Here is a 25,366-nt window from a genome sequence, read left to right as displayed (position 1 = left end):
ATGGCATCTGTATGATAATATACATGTTTTTTCATTTGCCATTACACAACTCCCATGGATCCCTCCAACTGTTAAAAAATGCAGCATTTTTATAATGGGAACATATCTTCTCTGCTGTTCTCATTGTGTATAAAACATGCATGCTTATATTAGAAGCTCAAGAGCATATGTAGAGAATACATTTGGCTTTACTCTGGTCATGATGCCAACAAGAATAATCAGGTAATGTCCTCCTCTCCCAATTGCTGCTTCAGTGCTTTGGGGAGGGCATTAAGTTAACCATTAATTAGTGTGAATGGAAAGAGAACAACTCATGGTTTTGAGTGTGCCCTTTTAGCTATCTCAATAATTTTGAACCATTAGATGTCATTAACCAGATTTTTAGTTTTCTCAAACACCAGAATGTACTAGCTCAGTATTTCATTTCATTGTCCTTCAACATTACTGTATGTTTTTACAATAAAAGGGACTAAATCATCTGAAGCAGATTCTGACCAGTTCTGGAGAACCCGTAGCAGAAATTTTGAGTAGTTCAGAGAACCAGCAAATACCAGCTCTGACTGGAGATTTTACAGTATTTTTCCCCTGCCATGCCCACCAAACCATGCTCACAGAACCGGCAGAAAAAAAAACTGAATCCCACCACTGATCTGAAGGCCACATATAGGTAGCAGAAAGCACATGGAACTGTGAGACAAGCTTGACTTTTAGTCTTTGCCACATAGAACAGGCATATATACTGCCAAAGCAAAATAAATAAAAACATATTTTTGTGGTTTGAACTATTTTTAATTCCAGTTTATTGTGGTTTATACCATAGATTTTTATAACAAAATTTCCTGGCTGGCCCAGCTGTGGATAAAATACATTTTTCCAAAGCTTTCTTCCAAACTAAATGCTCCCAGAACCTTGTGTACAAATGAAACCTTATGATCAGATGTAGAAGAATAACTAGGCAAGACCAGAATGTAATGAATGAGAGTTAGGAATATTAATTTTTAACCACATTATGACAAGATTAATGCTGGAGTGTTCCAAAAGCTTAGAACACCTGCTGCATTCAATGGTCTAAGAATAATTATCATGTGATTATAAATGATTTCATGCTCTAAAGATTTGTATTGTTAATCTTTAACCAGAAAATATAAAGGAATTTCCAGTCTGCAGCTTCTCACTGGTGTCTAGTCTACACATTTCCTTTTCATAACATTTGAAGCTCCCTCTCTACTATCAAACTTGGCAGCATGACTGATAAAATATAATGATGTAGTTTCCTGAGAAGCTGAAGCAGATGATTCAAAAAAACCCTACAGTTTAAATCACTTTAACTCATTTTTTAAAAGATCAATTCTTATTGTGAATGTTTTTGAAAAAAGAAAATCCTGTCCCAGCCATATGTATGATACAACTCTATTATTTTGGTAGTATTTGAATCCAATTGAACTCCTCAAATTAAGTGTGGCCTTGCTACCATCAACCAGTGGTTCAATAAATCACAAACTATAGTACTGTGGTGGCAAACCTAGGGTATGTGTGTCACAGGCGGCACCCAGAGCCCTCTCTGGGCACACGTGCCGTCGCCCCAACTCAGCTCCACCGCACATGTACGCGTGCCTCCCACCAGCCAGCTGGGCTTCGGGTCTCAGCCACGCATGCGGGGGGCATGGGCACATGCAGGGGGTGCACACACACGCGAGGGGGCTGCCTTGCATTTTGGGTAGGTGTACACGCATGCGCACATGCTTTGGGCACTCAGGGTCTAAAAGGTTCGCCATTACCGCCATAGTACCTACCCTCCTTACAATAGCTGCATTATAAAAATGAAGGAACTTAAGTATCTACCTCCCCTAACTGGGATCATCTGCATGTAGATCCTCTCCTCACAGAACTGTGCCTTCTGTCCTGTTGGGGACAATGAAATCCTCTCCATCATCTTGAGAGCCCCTCTGTCAAGCTCTTCAGTGGTAGTTCCATCTATTTCAGTGACTATCTATCTTTAAATATTTAAAAAGTCCTAATTTCAAAGTGGAGTGGATTAAGTACTACTTTGAGTTTCTTACAAATTCAAATGCTCATGATCTATCTTTATTAAACCCCGTAACCTTCCTAACATTAATTAATTGTATATAAATTTAAGATACTAGATTCCAACATGCAGTTCAATATGCACATCATGTACATATCATTTTTCTTTTATAGAAAGATTGTAAAAATCTTCTTTGAAAAAAAAGAAAAGGACACAAGACGTGTATTTCAGGACTATGCTGCAGTGCTTTCATTAACAGAAGGATACACAAACAAAACTATAAGGACCTCACATTTTTTTAATGAAAGGCAGGAACATTTCAGTGAGGCCCAGCAGCAAAGAAAAGTACTCTTACTAATTTCATGATTAATCAAATCTACTATACTTTCAGTTTGGATACAGGATATAATGAAACAAAATACCTTTTGGAGACAAATAATGTGCTCACTAATACTGCAAAACCCTCTTGTAACAATATAATCCTGAGATCATAGAATTAATGAAGTGGGCCAGCATTAAATTAACGCTTCAAAGAACAAAATTATCCTGTGATGGCAAAAAAAAATCTTGTCTCTAAACTAATTTTTCTCCTTGTTCAGTCATAATTTACATTATGAATGCTCATCTTCTAGAAAGAAAGGAATCCAATGGATGGCTTATTCAAACTCAGCTGTTAATCCTGTTCTAAACAAAACAACCTTAAAAAGTCACAAAGCAGTTTTTAAAAAGCCTAAGCTTAACATAAAACTTGGCTCTCCTCATATGTTAACTTGAAATCTTTTTCTTTTAAACAATAGCAGCTAGAATTTCCTCGTCCCTTCTATCAGCATACCTAAATTATGATAAATTTATAAATGTTTACAGTGTCCTCTTAGCATATTTGGAAAGGATGGATTTTATACACTTTGTATCCTTGTTACACATGAAAGTTCAATTTCCATTCTCCAATGGTCTTTCTTCCATGGATCTGTATTCAAAAGACAGCTAAGAAAAGCAGAAAATATCACAGAAGAAGGAATCTGCGGTCCTTCAGAAGCTGATAACCCTCAACTTCCATCAGATTCAACCAGCCAGTTACTCCAGAAAGCCATCAAATCTCCATTTTTGTAATACTTCTGTGCCTGTAAGATGCTGTAAGGAAAGGGGAAACTTGCAACCTCAGTGCTTACACATACTGCTCTATTGTGCAGGTACTCATCTCTTGAGTAGCTGACATTCATATCTGCAACTCAGTTTCCTTTGTACTTTTTAACCCAATATTAATAAATGGGCACATGTAGCATTAAAGCACAGTGTACAGAGTATGCAATGTGACCGGGATGGAAACATGCAGGAACCATTGCATAGACAAAAGTGACAAGTACATTTTAAAGTCCAAAACAAGGAGATAACATTTGGAAGCAGCTCAGGCAGATGGCATCCTAATTCACTGAACTACAAAGAAGTGATGGTATATTACAATCAGACTTGCAAGACTCAATTATTGTAGCCGATCTCAGTAAAAATTGTATCCTTCCTTTGGAGATCAGTTCCTGAACTGGTCTACCTAGTGGGGCTGACACACAGCCACAGATGCTTCATTTAATTTCCAAATTATATTTCTAATATTTAGACTAGAATTTAGATTTAAGCTAAGAATAAACTAAAGCTCCACAAAGCCCCATAGTTTTTCTTGCTATTGTAATCCAAAGCTGAATATATTTGTTCATATGTCATTTGCTCTGCTGACAGCTGACACCACAGTTTTCTCCACAGTAGGTTTTTTTTTCTTTTTTTCAAGCGCAATGGAAAAGCAGTATTCATCTAGCGACATTTAATAACTAGTGATGGCCTTCAGCATACATTTTTGATCAGTGGTAGTATTTTTTATGTCTGCTATTATGAGGATGGGTTTCCATGATACCATTAATGTTACTTGTGAAACAGAGCAGAATCTCTGAAGATACCATTGGTTCATATAGATGAAGTGGAGATAGTCTTTTGCTTTAGATCAAGCCTTTTGTAAATGATCTCTAATTATGTCCAAGAGAAGAAAATGTTTTGCTGAAAAGTGCTTCTTTAAATGTTGATATTTATCAAATAAGTAAAAAAAGCAGCAACAGTATTCATCAACACTAACTCAGAAAGATGACGCAGTGCTCCAGCACAGATGTCACAAACATGCCAAATTATCGGCGCTTAAGTACTGAAACACAGTCTTTTTTCAAAGGCCCGAGCTGCATGTGAGCATCTACACTTTCGAGAAAAAAGGCTGGCTTGAGGTTGTGTGTGAACAGTGCTGGAAACTGGTGGTTGATCTTATTCTGGAAAGGGTCAAAATGTCCCTTTTTAAAGCGAGCCACTTTGAACTGCTGGAGACAAGTCATCTTGGAATCCTTGACTCCATAAAATGTCAGCACCTTCTCTGAATACTCCAAGTACACCCCAATAGTATGAAAAAATGACTGCTGTATAACACAGTCAAATCCGCCAAACCAGGCAACATAGTTCTGGCCGTTCCATTGCAGACAGCATGACTTCTCATTCCTGCCTAGGCGGCCCCGGTCATATGATTCCTGGGGATGGAAATCTTCAGTGATGATGCCAATGCTCACCCAACCATCTATGATTTCCACTTCCCAGTAATAGTTGCCACGGTTCATAAGATTCTCGCCCAATACTTGCTCACAGTTGATGAATCTGGTTGAGGTCTCAGGGTAAGCGATGGGATTCAGCACACGCTTAGCCCCTTTGGTCCCAAAGAGTTGGATGAACTTGTCAGCAGTATCACTGTCCAAGTCAATGATGAATGCAGCTGTACAAAAACAAATATATAAAAAAACTTAAAAATGATAAACAAGGAAGGCACATGGCATAAACATGCCCCACTCCACAAAAAAACAGTGTTCTCATATTAAGCCATGGCTTGATCAATCTTGATTTACCAAAGGAATGTTTAGGAGCCCATATTTAATATTTGAGGAGGAAGTTAGGACTTCAATTAGTGGAATACTGAAGCAAGATGGCTATGATGATCTTTGTGTTTGTGTGTGTGTATGTAGGTAATATTTGCATTTTCAGAATGGCAGGAACGTTTATCTTAAAATGCTAGTTACTGTAGTTAAAATATTCATATACTACTTCCTATTTAGACATTTCAAAGTGGTCTACACTAAAAATCACAAAATAAAAGAAAATTAGGTAACAAAACTAGGTTAAAAACATACCTTTAAATATTATAAAATGCTATAGAGCCAAAAAAGAAAAAAGAAATATAGTATCTCTGGAGACACTGCTGCTTAGAATTTTGTATGACGTTTCAATCCATAAAAAATGACAATAAAGCTTATCTTATGAGCCAATGAAAAAGGCATGAAAACCATGGAGAACAATACAGAAAACAAATGGCCTTACATTTGAGAAAATAATCTCGCGATTCCAAACTGGCAGGGTTGATGCTCCTTTCTGAAACCTGCGGTTCAATTGTCACTGTGAAAAGAAGAATTTGTCATCAATATGTACTGTCAACATTGCAGACAGAACTGAAAATATCATCACCGTAAAAAAGCCTTTTGTCCTAAAGCAGTAACTTTTTCCTGGTTTTAGAGGAAGGCAAACTGATATTCAGCTAGATGGAGGCACATCTTCTTATTCTGTGATCTTCATAGAACATATATAGGCTTAAAAATCACCTGCTGCATAAAACATTTTTAGGAATGAAGGCAGATATATGTGTCCCAGTGTAATGTTGCAGAATGCAATCTGGGTCGGTGAGATTCACTTTCTGGTGAGAGAGAAGTTCCCTGAGGTTGGGCTCCAGCATGAATCTGAAAGCTTGGAAGACTAAACCTCTGGCCCCACTGACCAATCCAGGTTGGATCATGAAACGTTTTTAAACTGATAATGCATCACTAGAGAACAATTGCATATGTTAACATAAGATCTAGCACTATACAGTACTGTGCATTCTGTATAACTGGTAGGGATACCAGCAGAAAACTCAGCTGAGCTGGCAGGTTTTCCTTGTTTCTACAAACACTCATCCTTTTCTATATTAACATGCGCAACTTTTTTGGACTGGGCATAAGTAGCCGAGCCAGTTTTCAAAGGACTCTGTGGGTTACTACCAAGACCTTGGGGGAATCAGGAAACTCTAAAGTATTTATGGGAAATCTCCATATTCCCTGTTCAACTTTGTGCTATGTGATCATACATTGTCTCTGGCAGTTAAAAGAATTGCTAAGCTGGGTTTTTTTTTTTTTTTTTGAGAACTAAGGAGTATGGGGATGTCTTGAAGAAGATAGTGGCAAGTGTTGGGAAAACATGACCTTAGCGTGGGAAAGACGAGAGAAAAACTCAAGACTCTTTTTAATATAAGAGAGCAGGGATGAGAAATGCCAGGCTTTCAAGCGTCTATTAATACAGCCTACAGTATATCAATAGAGATCTATTCTTTCTTGTGCTGCCGTTTCCCGACCTGGCCTACATCCAAGGGCTGACACAGGCTCTGTGGAGTTTGCATGGAAACTGTTTTTACCATTTGCAGAAAAAGAAAAAAAACAACAACCCTGCCTCACCCTGATTTTTGCTTATTGGCCTGAGCAGATCTCTGAAAGAGAAAAACAATTCTTTCATAAGCTCCATTTCCATTTTTTTTGGTTTTGCATATGATCAAACAAATGTACAAAACATGATGTGGGGTGGGGTGGGAGAGGAATGCAAGCATTTTATTTGCTTTCAGGGAAAAGCAGTGATTTTCATCCCTGATGTGTATCTGAGTTGTTACAGCACTAAAGTGATTTATGACTGCTTTTCACACTTACGACTGTTGCAGCATCTCTATGGTCGTGTGAGCAAAATTCAGATGCTTGGCAACTGCTTCATATGTATGACAGTTGCAGTGTTCTGGGAAAACTAGATACACCTAACCACCATGTTACTAACTTAACCTCTGCAGTGATTCACTTAACAACGGTGACAAGAAATGTTGTAAAAAGGGGCAAAACTCACTTAATGAATGTTTCACTTAACAGCATAAATTTTGGGCTCAATTGTAGCCATAATTCGAGGATTACCTGTAGTTTCAATGTAATGAGGTTGGGGAAGGTAATAATGCTGGCAAGATGTCAAAATGACAGTATATACTGTAATAAGCTCTGGCAGTTCTTTTAGATTTTTCTATTTAACTCGCTGTGAAAGATAAGCATTTGTTAATTACCGTTAAAATCCAAACTTCCCTGCCAGCGGCTGTCAGATGCAGAACAGCTCTAATGTAATAATGTTTTAAACAGCTGCACGAAGAAAACACAAACAACTAAGATTTCAAACTTAGAAATGAGCCAGCAATCTTCATCTGCAACTGAACAAGCAACATGAGCTTTCAGTCTGGCAGGGTAAGAGTCTGGAAATCAAAAACTAGCAAGTAAAAAAGCTTTTCCTGTTCTGTTATTTCAAGGACACCAGCTCTGGATATGTTTCCCAAACCACGAGTAACCACACCTAGAGATGTCTGTTTGTTGCCTGTTTATATATTCGAATCATTTTTTGAAACATCTGAGTGCTATTAAAAGCCTAAATAACTAAGACTGCTGAGAGTCTTCGTATCTTGCGTTTTTTGTCAGTTGCATCTCTTCACAACACTTTTAGATGATGCTTATTTTGCTTCTTTTCAACTTGAAAGGCCAGCATTTCATTTTGATCTGCTAATCACAAATGCTAACTCAAAACTGTTTTTGTGCCCCTTCTATAGTGCCACAGGGGACTTAAGAGATATAAATTGCACCCACTGGTTTTGCATATCCTCCCCCATTGAAGTTCTAAAATAAAGACTTATCAAAACTCTACAGAATAGTTTACCATAAAAAGCAAAGTTTGCATGCCACTGTTGCACAAGAAAAAAAGAATTAGGTACCTTCAGAAAAAAAAATCAGAGAGTAATTTGAAAGTTATAAATATGAAAACTCTGAAAAGTTGCAGGAAAGAAAAGAAACAAGAACCTCACAGTAACAACAGTTGACAGATATGTAGATAACAACAAAATTGACATCTTAGGGCAAGTAGCATGAACACTTTATCAGAGTGTGCTAAATAAGCCAAGAATTAAGTACGCAAACCCAATGAACTAAGCCAAACTGAATAAATCATACTGTGGCTTAGCACAGGGGTCCCAGTCCCCAGACCATGGCCTATTTGGAACTGGCCCACTGCTCACACAGCCCAGTTCCCCTCTCCCCTCTAGCTGGGCCACCAAGCTATAACGGTTGGGGACTGCTGGCCTAGCATAATGGACAGACTGAGTGAATGGATGCCAGGCTCCATGGCTGACATAAATCTCCTATTCCACAGCCATATAGATCTGGTACTTCAGATGAAGGGCAACTCTTGAAGGACAAGATTTCTGCCCACGTCTCAGGGTTCCTTCCATTATGAGATGGGTGGCTATAAAAATTCAATAAATAAATAAACGACAAACCTTCTGATATCCCATGATGAAAAGGTCCATTCTCACCCTTCCCTGACAGTTGGTCCCATTGGTTCTTGCAAATATTTCCCAGCAGCTCCTTCACAGCAAACACGGCCTGACTGGATTTAATAAAACTCAGTTCTCTGGGGAAGTTTGAACACGCAAGGTTTTTTTCCTCAGCTGCTATTTTTAATGCCTGGAATTCCTGGTCAAGAAAACAAACAAAGTTACAGCAATTGTTTGACTATAAGGTCTATTCAGCAGATACAACTCTTCTCTAGTCACTAACATTTAAGGCTCAAAACTCAATACAGATATGGCAGGAGTCTGAAGTGGGGGGAAGAAGGGGTACACAACTCTACTGGCTATAACTACTGGCATACTCTGTTCCTGGATCATCATCTGGAACAGCCTCAAATCCAAGAGAGCCTTCTCCTAATATTGTATGGCCCCCTGTCTCCAAGAGTGAAAAAAATGAGAAAACATTTCTCTAGTAGAGATCTTGGTGGGAATGAACATGTGATCTTGGATGAATAAAAAGCAGACAAGTGATGGGAGAATACAGTAAAAGAAAAGCATTCAGGACACATTCACCCACTCCTATGGAACCACTCCCTGGTAGACACAAACTATTAAGCATAGCATCATTAGCCCTTTATATTAAAGACAAGTGCATATAGCTGTTGCTGTCCTATGACTATATTGATGGAGACACCTGGATGCTATTTCACATACTGGGCTTTTTAGGTACCAACCAAACATATTTGTACTATGCAAATAGATGCGGGTATGGAGCTGGCTCTTGAGCAAGAGCTCCATAGTTACTGCTGGACTTTCTCCAAGGGGAACTGATGCATCCTGAGTGCCCAGGTGGAGAAGAATACAATGAAGCCTATGCTGTCTCTCTACTGGCAACTGAATCACCTACAAAAATAATTCTTGGAGCACACCTGCAGAAAAGTGATGGTGTCTGTGCTGGGGACTTTCTCCAGGTTCAGCTTGTGTTCCATCAACTTGGCATGTCGCTCTTCTTTATGCCGCAGCTCCTCCTCTGCTCCACCCAGCATGGCTCTTTCATCAGCCTCAATGAAACCAAGCACTTCCTTCCTAAAGGTTGCCAGGACCTTGCTGGCCTCGGCAAAGAGATTGGTGACCTTTTCCTTCTCTTTCTGAGCAGTAGCCTTAAAAAATAAAGATGGATTTATTCCAACAAAAATCTTCTGTCATATTATAATTGCTTAAAATGCGAATAAACCAAGCTCCCATCCCAAATAAAAACAAATGAATTATCATGTGAAACCTACATTTAAGAAGTAGCCTGAGAAAATACAATATGGAACGCATCAAAAGAATCATTTTTAAAAATTACTAACAATTATAGGGACAGTAGGCAATCAACAAGTTTTACCCTGCTTTCGGTTTGAGCTTCTTCGGCAACAGACAGAAATCTGCGATCGTGCGTGGTTTCGGTCTGGGCTCGCTGCTGGAGTGCCCCGAGCTGGCTGGTTTTGGGGCTAAGCCACCCTGTAGAGGTGGTAAAGAGAGCGGAGACTGCCAGCAGGGTTGAGGAGAGCCGCATCTCTCCTCCTCAGCTGGCCATTACTCCCTTTCCTGAAGGCGGTTGCAGCGGTGGTCAGAAATGGCCACCTCAAAGAAGAACTTGACTGGAAAAGAATGTGCAGGAGGAAGATAAGAAGTGAAAGTTTTGGCTGACCGGGTTAAATTGCAAAAGCAACAACTAAGGTACCCTGGAATTTAAACTAAAAAAAATAACATCGCACCCAAAGAAGAGTCTGAAGCAGCGAAGGAAAGTGAAAAGGGAAAGGTTTGGGTTTTTTTTTCCTTCTCTCCCTTTCCCTATACTGACAATTAAGAGACTTAAATAAGAAATCGGGGGGGAAATCTGCTTTGACATCAACAGGCAATTAAGCTGAAAATAAAACAAAATGTCAAAGGGATAATAAAGATTTCTGGACACTAAAAAATTTTATAAGCAGGAAAGGAGAGAAAAAGAATAAAAGGGCAGGATCTGGAAAAAAGGGAGGAGACTGCCTAGAATTAAAAGGAATCTACAGTAAAACTTCAACAAGACTTCTAAAAGATACATTTTAACTGGGCAACTAAATAGTAGAACCCCAGGAAGAGAAAGTGAAAAAAAAGCAAAAAAGAAACAGCTTGCGTATATTTGGATTACTTGGTGATCTTTGGATTCTTGGTTATTGCATTTGAATGACTAAAATTAATCGGGTGGTCGTTTAAAAATTTGTACAATGGCACTACTTCTGGATGAATTGAAAATGGAACTTAAAAAGTATAAACAAGATGCACAAGAAAGGAGAGGCTCTTTCGGCTTCATTTTTCAATTCTTAGAAATGGAGATTTGGAACTATGAGAAACAACAAGAAACGTCTGCAAAACAAGAAGACTGGGACAAAGAAGAAGCCATCTTTAATGAACAAGTAATTCTATGTGGGGAAGAAAAAGGAAAGGGGGGAAAGAGAATGAAGAATTTAAGACTTAAATAAACAACCAAAGAAAAGAAAAATAGTTCAAAAAATAAGTATAATATTGGAAGGCAACAGAAGAGGGGAATACAGAAGAGAGAAATAGAGGTAGAGAGACAAGGGGGTAAAAAGGGGAGAGAGAAGAAGAGAGGGAAGAAGGAAAGGAAAAGAAGGTACAAAGGACAGAAACAAGATATAGAGAAACAGGGCCTATTTAGAGATAATGGGTGAAAAATTAACTGAAACAGGGATTCTGTAAAGGTACATAAGATTGTATTGTTATATTAGTAACAGAAATAACTTTAGAAAATTGGAAACAATGTATGATTAAAATGAGGGATAAAATAGTTACTGTAATCTAGTGACATGTTAATAAAATAAATGAAATAAAATAAATGAGAAAATTGAATTAGGAAGGAACGGGAACATTTTAATTAGTTAATGTTTTATAAAATATAAGTGGGGGGGATTAATTATGGAAAGCTTATAACTGTTCCCATAGAAGTATGATATTTAATTGAAAAGTAATGTTAAAGAAGTTAAAACTTTAATGAATATTAACATTAATGATAGAATTGAATTGGAATGGAATGTGTTGTTTTAATTACATATATTTATAATCTTTTTTTTAAAGAATATAGTGTGTATTTTAAGAACGTACCAAGCAGAATCCGAATGGAAGTTATGTATTATATTGAATGTTATAACTTTAAGGTATATATTGAAGTCTAAATAAGAGTTAAGTGGATAAACTTAAAAGGTATAAACGTGTCATACTCCAATCAGCAACTACAGGAGAAACTTTGTTTAATGAGAAAAGATAATATGAAATTGAAACAGGACAGACAAAAAGGATAAATATAATGATTTGAATTGAGATGAGATAGTTAAAATAAAATTGAGAAAATTAAAAGAGGGGAGAAGCTATGTAGAAAATGTAAAATAGTAATAAGATATGGAATAGAACATAAAAATGAGCATGAAATTGAATTTGTGTCTGTACGAAGAAATGTAACCCGGGATTACAAATAAAATTTACAAAAACAAAAAAACAAAAAACAAGTTTTACCCTTTCTCTCAAACTCTACACTGAGTTTTGGCTATTATAAAGAAATCAGGAGAAGTGACTCAGCCAACCAATTTGCTTAAGGTTCTAGAAGGCTTTCCACTAGTACAGCAATGATCCAGGAGGAGCAGGGCTGAAGATTTAGTGAATTATTTTTTTACAGCTTTCAAGCAGGTTAAAGAGAGGAATGGGAACAGAAAGCTTCCTCTTCAGATTCCTAATCAGAGAAAAACTATGCAAAATTACCAAATTTTATAGATTTGGCGCTTCATTTGGGGAAGTTTATATGGGTAAGAATGAGGGGCCTTTATTTCCTAAACAAGAAAAAGGGAGAGGGGATACAAACAGTTGAAATTCAGTTATTTTCCTGCCAAAGTTAAGACGAACTATCTTCAGATGCCATTAGCAGCAGATGGAGTGATGGAGGATTGTATGTAACCCATGAAATCACCTTTACTTTTCAGTGATAAATACCTATCTCATCCACTAACTTGGTTCTTGGATAAAGGAGAGTTTTTCCTTAAAACCGGGGGATTTCATTCTGGAGAAGAAAAACATAAGCTGCTTCTCCCTGAAAATTTTTATAAAAGTTGCTTCTTAAAAAGTTTTCTAAGAGTGTATTTAGGGCTGTACCTCTTGGCAAACTGAGTACAGCTAAGGTCTTTGTGTGTTTCATTTCTTTCCTTGTCCTTCAGACTCACACACTTCTTTTCCATCCCTCATTTTAATACTTTTTCCTAATTCAATTTATTGTGCTGTTCTGTTTGCAAGCTGCGGAATATTGCTGTGGAAAACCTAAAACTAGCATTAAAGTGGAATGTAAATGCTGAAAAAAGAAGAGAGGGATATGAGAATACTCCCCATCTCTTAATGAAGGCTAAGAAACTGGAAGAAGTTTTTTAAAAAACCCAACATGGCTGTTCTAGAAATACCGCAAAAAGTAGCAATTTGGAAATGGAATGTTCTGGAATTATCAGGAATATTACATTCTCAAATTGAGGGAATTTTTTTTGCAAAGTTGTAGAGTTTTGCAATTTCTAAGGAACAGCATCCAGTCCTGACTACATTTCATAAGATAAGGAATCTTTTTCCCTATCATGAAAGTTATCCATGAACTTTATCTTTGCCCTACAGTACTACTTTTCTACGGATATGGGGCCCCCTACTCCAAGGATCAAACATTAAGCACTGTCACTATCTGCTATTCAAAGAAAGAAGCCTCATGTGATTCTGTTGCATTTGTAATTTAGTTCTCAGGAAAGATTTGCATAAGAAACGGTGGAGCAGTACATTTGTTTTCTATTTAGATGTGAATTAGTTAATACAGAAAATTATAGAAAATATATATAATCGCTTCTTGAAAATAGCATCCCTCACATTTTCCAAATATGTTGGGACTGTGGTCTCTAGCATCCTGACAGTTGCCCCCTTCCTGAGGGGAAGGATGGCCTATGTTTGCTACCTCTTGACAACAGACAATAAAAGAAGGAAAGTCTGTGGAAAGGAAAGGTTTGAGAGGAGGGTTCAACATTTTGCTTTTTACTGGGGAAAAATAAATGTGGTGAAATACTTTGATGAGGTCGACCATCCTCTTCATCTGCGCTATTGAGGCTCCCAGTTCATCCAGCTGATTTTCAATATTGTTCAGGATTTTTGGCCTCTGAGCCTTTCAGGCAAGAAAAAAAAAGGAGAGAGAATCAGAATCTCAACTTTACAGAAATTTACATTTCACAATCATCATGACTACACACATATGTTATAACTGTCCTGTTTTTCTAAAGATTAAAATAAACCCATTTATCTGGAGGTGCAAAATGCAGTCAAAGGTCAGGTGTAAGACTGCATTTTCCATTGTGTCTCATCTTTCTCTATCCCTAAAGTCCTTATTATTGCTTATATACACAACCAACTGCTCTTAAGCTCTTTCTCAATCCTACTTATTTTGTTTTTAAGTAATACAAACATAAAACAAAACCTCTGCCTGGTGAGCAACTCAAAATACACGGAATTGTTTTAGAGTTGAAGTCATGATTGTCATGAATTACTTGGGCAAAAAGCATCGTTCTCCTCCCTACAAGGCCTTTAAACCAGGCTAAATTTCCTCCTCCTTTATCGCTCAGTATTTGTCCTATATTCTGATTGGAATTGAAAAGAACAAGTGCTGCATTCAGACCCCCTTCTACTCATGAGACCATGTGCTGGACTGAGATAAAGACCAGACCGGGACAGAGATAAAGACCAGTCCGAGTGGGTTGCCCTGAAAAAGAACAATTGTTGCATTATCAAGAAAGAACCAGGGCAGAATGAATCAGCACCCCTTTTCTTATTAAAAAAACAAGGAAATCAGAGTGGTAGGGAAGAGAGCTTATCTGCTGATGCCATAATAACCCACGGATCACATAAAACAAAGCCAGGGGAGGAAAAGAAAAAGATTAAATGGTAAAGCACTCCAGCCTGCCCTTTTCTTAAACAGATTCTGAAAACACAACTGTTTCCCAGATCGGTGTGACCAATGTGCTCCCTAGTGATATGTGCTAGCTACATATGTGCTAACTGCTATCATTAAAATAGTACGGGGGGAGAAAAGTCATGTTTGCTTGATATTGGTCTTGCTTGAAGATAAGACTCCCTGGGGATCAAATTCAATTATGCGTTTCTTGGAAGTAACAGGGACTCGTCTTGCCACTGGATTTTCTGTTCAGTCCTGGAATTTCCTGGTGATTTCCCATCCCAAACGAAACTCTGTCCCTTGTTTTACTTTTCAACATCAGCCAGAATTAGCTGGGTGCTGCCACCTGTTGTGCATGGGGGGTGGGGGGGGGAGAATTCTGAAGAATCACTTTTAGGTTGTTTCTGTATGTGTTATACGGTATGCATGTTATATTCATTCAGGAACTACCCAAATGCTATTTCAGATTTATCTTTAAACTAAGACAACTTATTTAAGCCTTTCCAAGTGCAGTCATCTCTGTTTTTCAGCCAAAAGCCATCTATTTTTGCCAAACAGGAAAGCTTTGCTTCCTCTGTTCCACCAGGAGCGATAACATTTTATTCCAGCGAGAAAACAATTAATTGTTCTGTTCCTTTTCATTCATCGGCCCCAAACTGCTTTGGTTTCAAAGCTGGAGGCAATTTATGGTTTGATGGCTTAGAAAAAAGAATTGGTGTCTAGGATACAAAGGATTGCTTTATTTCAACTAAGAAAAGGGTCCACCTATTCCAGTAATGCCTACCGTAATTAAAAATGGATTTTCACAGCCTGATGGCAAAGTCTTTCCATGAGTTGCAACTCATGTTTCTATAATTAGAGCTGCTGGATAAAGAGCCCAATAACTTCTACGTGTCAAAGATATACAACACCACTGAACTTTTAGTTTGCTCATGGTGGGCAAATAACTATTGGCTGGAAGAATCCAGCCTCTCTTGGAGGATTTATCTGAATGGAATCAGGGATGCAGAAAATATAAATAGGCAATTTATCAGACAAATATGAGAATCAGAAACAAGGAAAAATCTCTTCTCCTCTGAGACGGCAGCACTGCAAGAGATTATACAGTGTTTGAGAGTTTAACATATAAATTCTGAATTACTGTTTCTCCTTGTTCAGGGCCAATCAATTCTCTAGCTCCTAGGTACCATTAGAGTGATAATCTAATTATGTTTGTCTCAGTGGTAGCCAAGCAGTCTATAGAAGAAATAATAACCACATGACCCCTGAATTCCCTACGTTTGCCTGCTTTCTTGCACGTTTCTGCTATCTGAAGTGAAAATGAAGTTTTAAAATTAAGATTTTAAATATAGCTTAAACATAGTTTTTAAACATAGTTTAAAATCCTCAATCTTTCCAAAAAACTAGAAAAAACTCTGAGCCCTGGAAAATCCTACTTATCACAGTAGCAGTTATCATAGCTGTGTAATTTGTGTCATGGCATTATCCGCTGGGATCCTTTTTCACCAATACTATGATAACCACAGGCATTTGCTACAGCCTTCAGCAGTCTCTTCAACTGTAATATAAGCTGATTATTATATATATATATATAAAGCAGGTGATTGATTTTCAAGTATCACACCCTTCCAGGGGTGGGATGCAAATATTTTTACTACTGGTTCTGTGGGCATGGCTAGGTGGGTATGTTTTTTTTTTCCAGCACACACCCCTGCGCTCCATATTTTGCCTCCTGGGCCTCAGGGAAGCCTCCTGGGAGGCCAAAAATGGAGCACAGCCTCCCAGGAGGCTTCCCTGAGGCCCAGGAGGCAAAAAAAAAATGGAGCATGGGGGGCCTGGGCAGCCATTTTTGCTCCCAGAAGGCTTTCCTGAGGGCCAGGAGGCCAAAATGGAGCGTGGGGGTGGGGGCACAGCACACACACACACACGTGCTCTGTTTTTTTTGCCTCCTGGGCCTCAGGGAAGCCTCCTGGGCAAAGCAATAAGACAGCGAGGAAGATCCTGGAACAACTGATTGTCAGAACAGCTGATCATCGGGAGGAGAAAAAAATACTTTACGGAATGACTGGGTGACACGGGGCGGGCGGGGGAGAATGCAGTCAGCAATGCGCGTGACTGACTGGGTGGGGAGGGGCACGATTTGCCAGTTCTCCCAACTGGGCAGAATCGTAACAACCAGTTCTATAGAACCAGTCCGAACTGGCAGAATCCCACCCCTGCACCTTTCCCATCATGACCTTATATTTTTAGAGCATAATTCCCAACATATCAGCTAGTCTGCCTGATGAGCAAATTCATCTGGGCATCCAATAAAGTAGAACGCAACGATATACGTTAGGAGTGGTGAAACCAATTTTCTTCTCTATATATCTATAATGACTGCCTATTTCCACTATAAAGGTTATAGTGGTTTTCATCACTGTGAAGGAATACTTTCACCTTCCAAGGATGCTGGAACAAAACTCCAAAGTGACTGGAAAGAAGGCATGGTAAGAATTCAGGGAAATTCAGGGATGATGTGCTGCTTAGTACTTCTGCCATAGACTGCTTGGCTACGCCCAGACACAAAACACATATACTAGTCTACATGGGCTTCTTGATGAAAGATTATATCACAATACTTAAGGCATTTGAAATGGTTCATTGTAGCTTATGAATATTTGTAGGCAATGCTCCTTTCCAGTTTTTAAAAACCATTCCACTTCCCAAACAATTATAATTATGCTGTATAAAAATAGTGCAAGTATGAAAAGAATCCCAAGTGTTACCTTCTAACATGCCTTCTAAATGCACCAGGGGTTGGTCATCTGAGTTTACCCAGAGAGATTATATTAATATTCAACAGCCAAATGTACCATTTAAAAAAAAAAACACCCCATGATCTCCTTCTACCAAAATAAGGCTGGAAAGTATAGAGAGAGGACCTTGGGAGCCCAACTATTCCTATTTCTATTCTTAACCCCTATGAATACACCAAAATGGCCAAAATTGCTGCTGAAAACCAGCTGTTTGCAGCCGATTTTCTACAGCCATTTTCATCCTTGAAAACAACAAAACAACCATAGGTCAACGATAAGTAAAAATGATTCACCTCTTCCTGTGATCTCCCCTTCTTTCCCGTCTCATTGTATTTCACAACCAAACTGATAAAGGAGAGCAAGTTCTGTCCTGAATTTTAGGAAAGCTGAACAAAATAGGCAAGATTTTTTGATGAGATCGAAACTTGCCAATGTGTACAATATAACCCTCTGAAACTATATTAATCGGTTTTACACCCCATCTTTTGTACAGAAGCTCAGTGTAATGTACATAATGTACTGTACACTAGTGGAGGTATCCCTCTCCTCCCTTAGGAGATAGGTTGGGTCGAAAGCATGACTCACCCCAAATCACCCAGTTTCTGTGGCTGAGAATGAATTGGATCTCCCCATTCCTAATCCAACACTTAACCACTACAACATACTGGTACCTGGATGTGGCCAATTAAGAAACACACCAACACTTAATGCTTCCCTATTAATGCATTGATTTGTTTTAATGATTTGTGAAAGTACTCCCTGAAAACTTTTCCAAGTTTAGCAATCCTTCCAAAGAAGCCAAGCATCCCGACTGAATGTTTGGAAATGGGATTTCCCAAGTAACGCTTTAGAATGACTTAAACCAAAACTGACAGGAGTTTAGTCAAAGCCATCTGGGAAGGGGAGTGCCTGAAAAAAAATAACGCCAGTAGTGCAATCTGAAAGACAAACAGAGCAAGGACTGGAACCTGGGAGAAAAGCCAGCGGAAATAAAGGGCCTGGATTGAGACACTGTGGGAAAGGGCTACGAGAAAAGGAATGAACTGCTGCTGCCATCACACTGAAGTAAAGCTATCAGACTAGGCTGGGCTCAATTAGCATCAGATGGAATTAATCACAGACTACATAGCTTCCCGGCTCCTTGTTTTCTTCGCTTTCTTTCCAAATCCAAACAAAACAGATTGCTTTTATGTATATGATTTGGCAAGCCAGGCACAAATCACCAGAAGTTCAAATAAATGTTTGTCTTTGCACCTGAAAGTCCTTTTTGATAATTTGAAACACTAATTTCTAGCTTCTCTTGAGCCCCGATCAATTCTTTCTAGGGAAGACTGCTGAAAACGAAGCATTCCACTTCTCTTTTTCCTTCCAAACAACTTCCTTGAATCAAATCATCTTCATCTGCTTTTCCTGACTGTTCTCAACCAAATCCACCCCCAAAATCAGGATGTATCCTCAGAAAGGCTCTCAGGACTGATGTTTCTATGGGCCTCTATCATTTCATGACTGGTTCTCACAGGATGGTAAGCAAACCTGATGGTGCGTAGCTTAACTTTCATGACCAAAACTATCATCTAAATTTGCATCTAGTGACTTATTCTTGAAAATAACTAAAAAACGTAAATTATTACTTAAGAAGATGTCAAGAGGATATTAAAAACTGCAGTTCTGATGATACTATAGTACTGTCAGTTCTTTTCCCTGACGAACTCTGTAACTGTTACCTCCTTTTCAAACTGTTCCTATCCATATATTGTTTCATCCTGTTAATTGCATTCCAAACTTTTTAGACAATACTCTTGACACTTTCTAGATTTTAAAGTTCTTCCCCATACTCTCTCCCTAGAAGCCATTTTAAACCTTTATCACCTAACCAAGTTCTTTCTGCATTTGAATAATATTCTTTAGCAATATCACCTATTTTTTAATAAAACAGACACATTCAAGATTAGTCTACGTGAAATAGATGTTATTTCTCTAGTTTAGTGCCAACGTTCAATAGCATGCCTTTTCTCTAAAAAAATTCAACATTAATCTGTAGATAGTTGTTTGTACATCTGGGAGAAAGTTTAATGGAATTAGCAGCATAATAAAAAAAACACTACAATGATTGTGACTGACACCCTATTGGCTAGTTCCTATCTTTAATATTTCTTTTTTATGCCAAATCAGTTTTGGAATTTTTATTGATATTTGTTTCATGCATACAAATGGATGTACATCTTTACAAATCCATTCACAGCCCAATCTTAGAATCTTGTCTATTTAAATTCCTATCTAGATATTTATTCCCTTACACATTAGTAAACTCTGCACTATTTTAAAGAGAAAATAATAGTGCAAAATTTCACTTCAGAGGAAAATTGACTACACCCAATCCTCCCCCGCCCCCCTCGCCCTCCGCAATTTGTTTCAGTCATTGTGACTTTTGTATTTACTTGTCTGGCTGCAATTCAGAACTCAGAGGCTTTCCCCTCCCAAGCACGGATTTCCCATCCATCATTAACTACCCTCCTGCACAGGGCCAAACCGAGGTTTGGTAACTGGAAATATTTCCATATAAGTTAGTGTGCAGTTGCTTTTGCCCTAAACAAAAGTTATTCCCGCAACTGAATAATCTGACAAAAATCCCCAAAGACTGCAGTCTACAACATGACATTGCAGGTATCTAAGTCCTCCCTGAGTGCTTGCTAGGTAATTTAAAAAAATCATTTTAATTTAAAAATGGGAAACCCTCAGGCTGCAAAGCAAAACTCTCCAGCAGCGTACTGATCCCCAAGAACGCTTCCAGGCCTTTCAAAGTCGCCATAAACTTTTAAAGCCTCCTAGGGTTGGAAGGGCCTTGGAGATCTTGGCGTCCAAACTCCTGCTGGAGGCAGGAATCCTCAGATCATCCCAATCAAACGGATGTCCAACCTTTGCCTGAAAACCTCCAGTGTTACATCCCCATCCCATGACTTCAGGAAGCATGCTTTTCCATTGATTAATCACTCTTCAACTTAGGAAATTCCTCATTTTGAGCTTGGATCTTTATTTGTAAACAATTGTTCAGAGATTGTTTCTGCCCTATCCTTAGGCTCTATGGAGAACATAGCTACCCCCTCTTCCCTGTGACAGTCTTTTTTTTTTGCATTGGAATACTGTCGTCATTTCTTCCATTGGCCTTCTCTTTTTTAGGCTACACATCCCTTGTTCTTTTCTTAGAAAATAGAATACTGCAGCTCAATGCCCAAGGTTTAGGGTTTTGTTTTTTTGAAAATATGCCAAAGAACAAACATAAGGTAAGCAAGAATAATTTGCAGTATAGAGTGACTTATTCATGACCCTAATAAGAATTATTTTGTGAATTAGCTCCCCTTTCCCTGCATGGGCACTTTTACATAGATAGCCATGACATTCTCAAAATTCCAAGCAGGCCCAGTAGCTCACAAAATGTCAACACTTTTCTTTGCAATTCCCAAGTTGTATTCCGCCTCTTTCATAATGAGCTCTGGCTATTCCGCCAGCAACTGTTTAGGTCACCTGCGCTCCATTGTCATACACACATAATCTACTACACGGGTATCAAACTCGCCATGTCACATTGCCATCACATGATGTTGTGTGACATTTTTCCCATTCGCGGAGCTGGGGTGGGCATAGCCTGTGCGTGATGCATCTGGCCTGTGGGCCACCAGTTTACACCCCTGATCTACTACAACTTTCTTTTTTAAAATAAATTTTATTAAGCATTTGATCTACTACAGCTTTAACATCACTCTGAAGTTTCCCTGAACAGGTGAGTCTTCCATCATACTTTGTGCCTACCATCAAGGTTCTCCTATTTCTTCATAGCAGAATTCCTTCATGGATGCCTTCCCAGTTTGTTGCATTCAGTGGTGGGATTCAAAAAATTTTACTACCAGTTCTGTGAGGGTGGCTTGGTGGGCGTGGCAGGAGAAGGATACTGCAAAATCCCCATTTCCTCCCCACTCCACTAACCTGCTTTCCAGGTCCATTCTCCTGTGCAGGGCAACCAAAGAAGACCCAGCCGATCAGCTGGGACAAGGGAGGCAGAGAATAGATGGGGGCAGAGCCAGTCATAGAGGTGGTATTTGCTGGTTCTCCCGAGCTACTCAAAATTTCTGCTACCAGTTCTCCAGAACTGGTCAGAACCTGCTGAATACCACCTCTGGCTGCATTACAATTCACTATCCTTGGTCAACATGTTGGATGGAGGGGATGATGAGAGCTATAGTTCAACCCATTTGAAGAGCACTAGGTTTTAAGTGCTTTTATCAATGATATTTGGTGGAAAAAGATGGTGATCTTTTTTATTTAAATCTATTTATATGGTTGCCTACTGTGCAAATGCAGCTCTAAGCAGTTAACCAATGCAAAGTATCAATACAAAGTAATAAAAGAACATCCAATTCAAATAGAAAATAGCAACCAAGGAAGCCTAATCAACATATCATGGGCTCAACTAATATCCTGACCCCCAGGCCAACAAAAGGGGTTTGTACCTCTATGCCTTAATTTTGCTCTGTAACACTTATTCCACCCATCCTTGGGCACTTTGTGTTCATTTATGCAAAGATTAAGTTCTTACTCTCTAAGGCCTCCGACAGTCAATCTTTCCCAGCTAGGCTAATCAACTTTCCTTTGACAGACAATGCCAGGATTGAAACTTGCTGCCTTCTTATTTAGCTTATAACTTGCCTTAAAGTGTAACCCCTTTTATTTATTTTACTTCAAGTAATTAAAAAATATATTCAAATAACTACAAACCCTGCCCCTGAAAAGCATAAATAGCAATAAGCAAAACAGAAAAGCGGAAAATTATAAACAGCCCGAACCATATTCAATCTTGCAATTATAAACCATTTATAGACAAGTCACCTGAATATCAAGTATTAACACACTGTACAGAAGTGAGCAGTGGGTGACAGGAGTGGGGAGGGCAGGGTGGGACCCAGTGTGGTGGGAAGCAGGCCCAAGGCTTGCAGGGAGTTGGTGGGGGGAGACAGGTGAAGGGGCAATGCACCATCCCTGTAGTTGGACATAAAGACGAATCCACCCAAATTTTGTTCAAGTGACAATGGGGATTCTGCAATGACTGTAATCTCAAAATCAGATTATAGGTAGCTTTTCAGGGGTGTGCTATAACTTCAAATGGTCGTTAAATGACTGGTCATAAGTGCAGGATTATGAATATTTCAAATTAGAAAAATTGAAATAAAATAAAAACAAAAAAACCCAGCTTCCTAATTTGAGTATAATTCCTTCATGATGCCAAATGTTCCTTGCGCTCCTTTCAACATGCCAGATCTGTAATTTCCCAGGACTTTTACCCCTAAACCTCTTGCTTCTCTTAAATTTATGTATATAATGACTACCAAGAATCATGTGATAGCCACGCCAAAAATTCCTTTACAATGAAACATTACAGGTTGGAATGAGGGTTCTCATGAAGTTCATTCATTCCCATTTACGGCTGTCTCGGACCAGCAACAGAGATGTCCTATTTCCCAGCAGATTATTTGTGAGTCCGAAAAATATAAAATGTCCTTTGATTTCTCTTTCCCTTTTATTTTACTCTGATGTGGTCCCCCTACCTTGGTAAAGCAGTCAATTTTGAAATCCTGATTTCCCTAATGTGGAACTGCTGTGTACAAGTGGGAATTGCTACTCCCAGAATTTCCATTCCTGTAGGTTTGGACCCAGCATGCTTGCAAATCAGCAGGTCGAAGAGTATCTTTAACTTAATTAAATCAGCTGCCTACATTAAGCAGGATTCTTCACCCATTAATCTCAGTATCTAAATCTAACTCTACCCTATTATCTATGAGGCTGTCTGGTCAGCCTTGTACACCAGGGCTAACTGAACTTTTTTGGTTCCAAGACTGAACAGAATGCTTTCCCATTCTTTATCCAAGAGAAAAGTTCCCAAGCAACCAGGAACCCACCCCTCTCTTTTTCAGAAACTTAACTACAAACACCTGTGAATCATCTTTCCTAGAGTATTTGCAACCTTCCTCAAAATCCCGAAACTTTAGGTAATCCCTAAACATCTTTAGGTAATCCCTAAACATTAATTGTTCCCTAAACGTTTCTTCTCTTAAAAATTAAGCACCTGAAACGTGCTTCTGATCGCCTGCAATCTACCTTTCATTCCTCTTTGGCTGAACGAGCCCATACCCTTAAAATGGAAATGGGTGTTTATTAGGTGGACTTTTTGAGTTCAGGTTTTGCAATCCCTCTCCAATCTGTATTCTTTTTTCCAACCGCCACTCCTAACCACGCTCCTAAAACTCCTAACCACGCTCCTAAATCCTAACGCGTCCAGCAAAACTTTTCAGTGACGGTGGCAGCCAGAGGGTTTACATTTATTCCGAGGCTGGAAATCGCGAGCGCAACTTAAAGGCTTTGCCAGCCGGGCCACGTTGCGCCCTTCGTCGCTCCTCTGGAATCAGGGCGCACAAAGGGGCTCCGTTGTAATCTCGACGACGGCCCTACCCACCTCCACGAGTTCCCGCTCCACCTCCACGGCCACCACCTCGTGGCTCCGATGCTCCTGGGTCTGGCAGATCTGGCAGATGCAGCTGCGGTCGGTCCGGCAAAAGCTCTCCAAGGGCTTGAGGTGCAATTTACAGAGGCTCTCCTCGATGTGCCGCAAGGGCGGAACCAGCCGGTGGCTTTGGAAAGCCGGACTTTTGAGATGAGGTTGCAAGTGGGGGGCGCAGAAGGACGCCAAGCACACCAAGCACGACTTAGCCGCTTCAGCCCTCTCCCCATCGGTGCAGAAGTCGCAAAGCACCTCCTCGATCTGGGCATCGCCGTTCCCTGGAGCGCACGGCTCCGAGGTTTCCTCGGGTGCCATAGCCAGGCGCGGACTGCTCGGCGCGGGCAGTCGGAGCTGCAACAATTCGGCCAGGGTGTGGTTCTTACGGAGCGGGAGGTCGGCTGGGAAGGGTTCCTGGCACAGGGGGCAGCGGGAGACACTTTGTCCTCCGGCTCCTGTAACGCCCCCGGGGTGATGCCTGTGCGCCCCGATGCACTCCAAGCAGAAGTTGTGGCCGCAGGGAGTGGTGACCGGGTCCTTCAGAGCGTCTAGGCAAATGGGGCAACCGAAAGAACCTTCTTGAAAGTTGGGAGCGGAGCTAATGGGGCCAGAGCCCGCGTCCATACTGCCATGAAGTCAGCTAGGAGGCGAAGAGCGCGACGCTGGGCTGGGCCCCTTTCCCTGAGGAAGGGCAGGGCAGGGCAAGGGGCTGGAAGCGCCAACTCCGCCCATCGGGAATTCAGGTCAACACCAGGCAGCCGCGGTCGGCCCCCAAAAGGCAGGCGAGGGGCCGGCTCCTTGCGTGGCGTTTCTCTATAAGGGGCGAAGAGAAAGCCGCCCGCTTCAGGTTAGAAGAAAAGTAGAAGTGCCGCTCCTCCTCGAAGCGCGCGAAATGAATCCACCTCAAGCTTTTCCCGCCCTTCGTAGTCTATTAAAATATGTGTGAGTAATTGTGAAAGAATCCCAGGGAGACATTTCGGAACATGGGAAACTGACCGTTCCCGCCTCCGGACTGCCGTCGAATTTTCCCAAAAGGACACATTTGCCTCATTTTACTCTTCTCGAGTCCCGTCAAATTCAGCAGCAGATAGTTGGGTGATAGCACGTAGCGAGGGTATTAGGAGTGATAAATCGCTGGCATATTCCTCTCTACACCCCCCCCCCCCGTTTTGCTACAGTTAAATGGACAATGATTAATATTTAATAATGTGTGTTTGTATGTATGTATATAGTGTGTATTATGTGTATGGGTAGATACATACTTTCTTTGGAGAACAGGCAACAGAATTTCATTTTTAATGTGGGCCAGTGTGCTCACAGTAAAAAAAATGACAAATTTCTGTTTTAACTTTTTTTAATGAAACCTGACTGTTTTGGACCATATTAATACCATTGCCATGTTCAGCCATAAAATTGCTGTGCAAATTGAGTACTCTTAATTTCAAAGCGTCCATGAACTGATTTTATTCCCTTGGGTGCACAGGTGAAGAAAGCTTGAAAAGGCAGTTCCTGTCCTCTGGCCAGCGTCACCTAGTGC

The 25,366-nt window shown here is 39.9% G+C and overlaps 1 protein-coding gene across 1 annotated transcript; it reads right to left on the bottom strand.

Annotated features, from left to right (window-relative positions):
* Nucleotides 1-783: 783 nt before the first annotated feature.
* TRIM47 (tripartite motif containing 47) lies at nucleotides 784-24,725 on the bottom strand. The gene is made up of 6 exons (XM_026702009.2): nucleotides 23,788-24,725; nucleotides 13,609-13,704; nucleotides 9,419-9,649; nucleotides 8,478-8,673; nucleotides 5,420-5,494; nucleotides 784-4,820 (listed from the first exon to the last, which is right to left on the bottom strand). The coding sequence occupies exons 1-6, from the start codon at nucleotides 24,451-24,453 to the stop codon at nucleotides 4,195-4,197; spliced, it is 1,890 nt and encodes a 629-aa protein (XP_026557794.1). The 5' UTR covers nucleotides 24,454-24,725; the 3' UTR covers nucleotides 784-4,194.
* Between the last annotated feature and the right edge of the window lie 641 nt (nucleotides 24,726-25,366).

Source organism: Pseudonaja textilis, chromosome 2 (assembly GCF_049901715.1).
Source record: "Pseudonaja textilis isolate UNSWEBS1 chromosome 2, rPseTex1.2, whole genome shotgun sequence".
NCBI classification, from domain to species: Eukaryota; Metazoa; Chordata; class Lepidosauria; order Squamata; family Elapidae; genus Pseudonaja; species Pseudonaja textilis.
The sequence above is the reverse complement of the archived record's forward strand: the minus strand, read 5'-3'. Positions and strand labels throughout refer to the sequence as shown.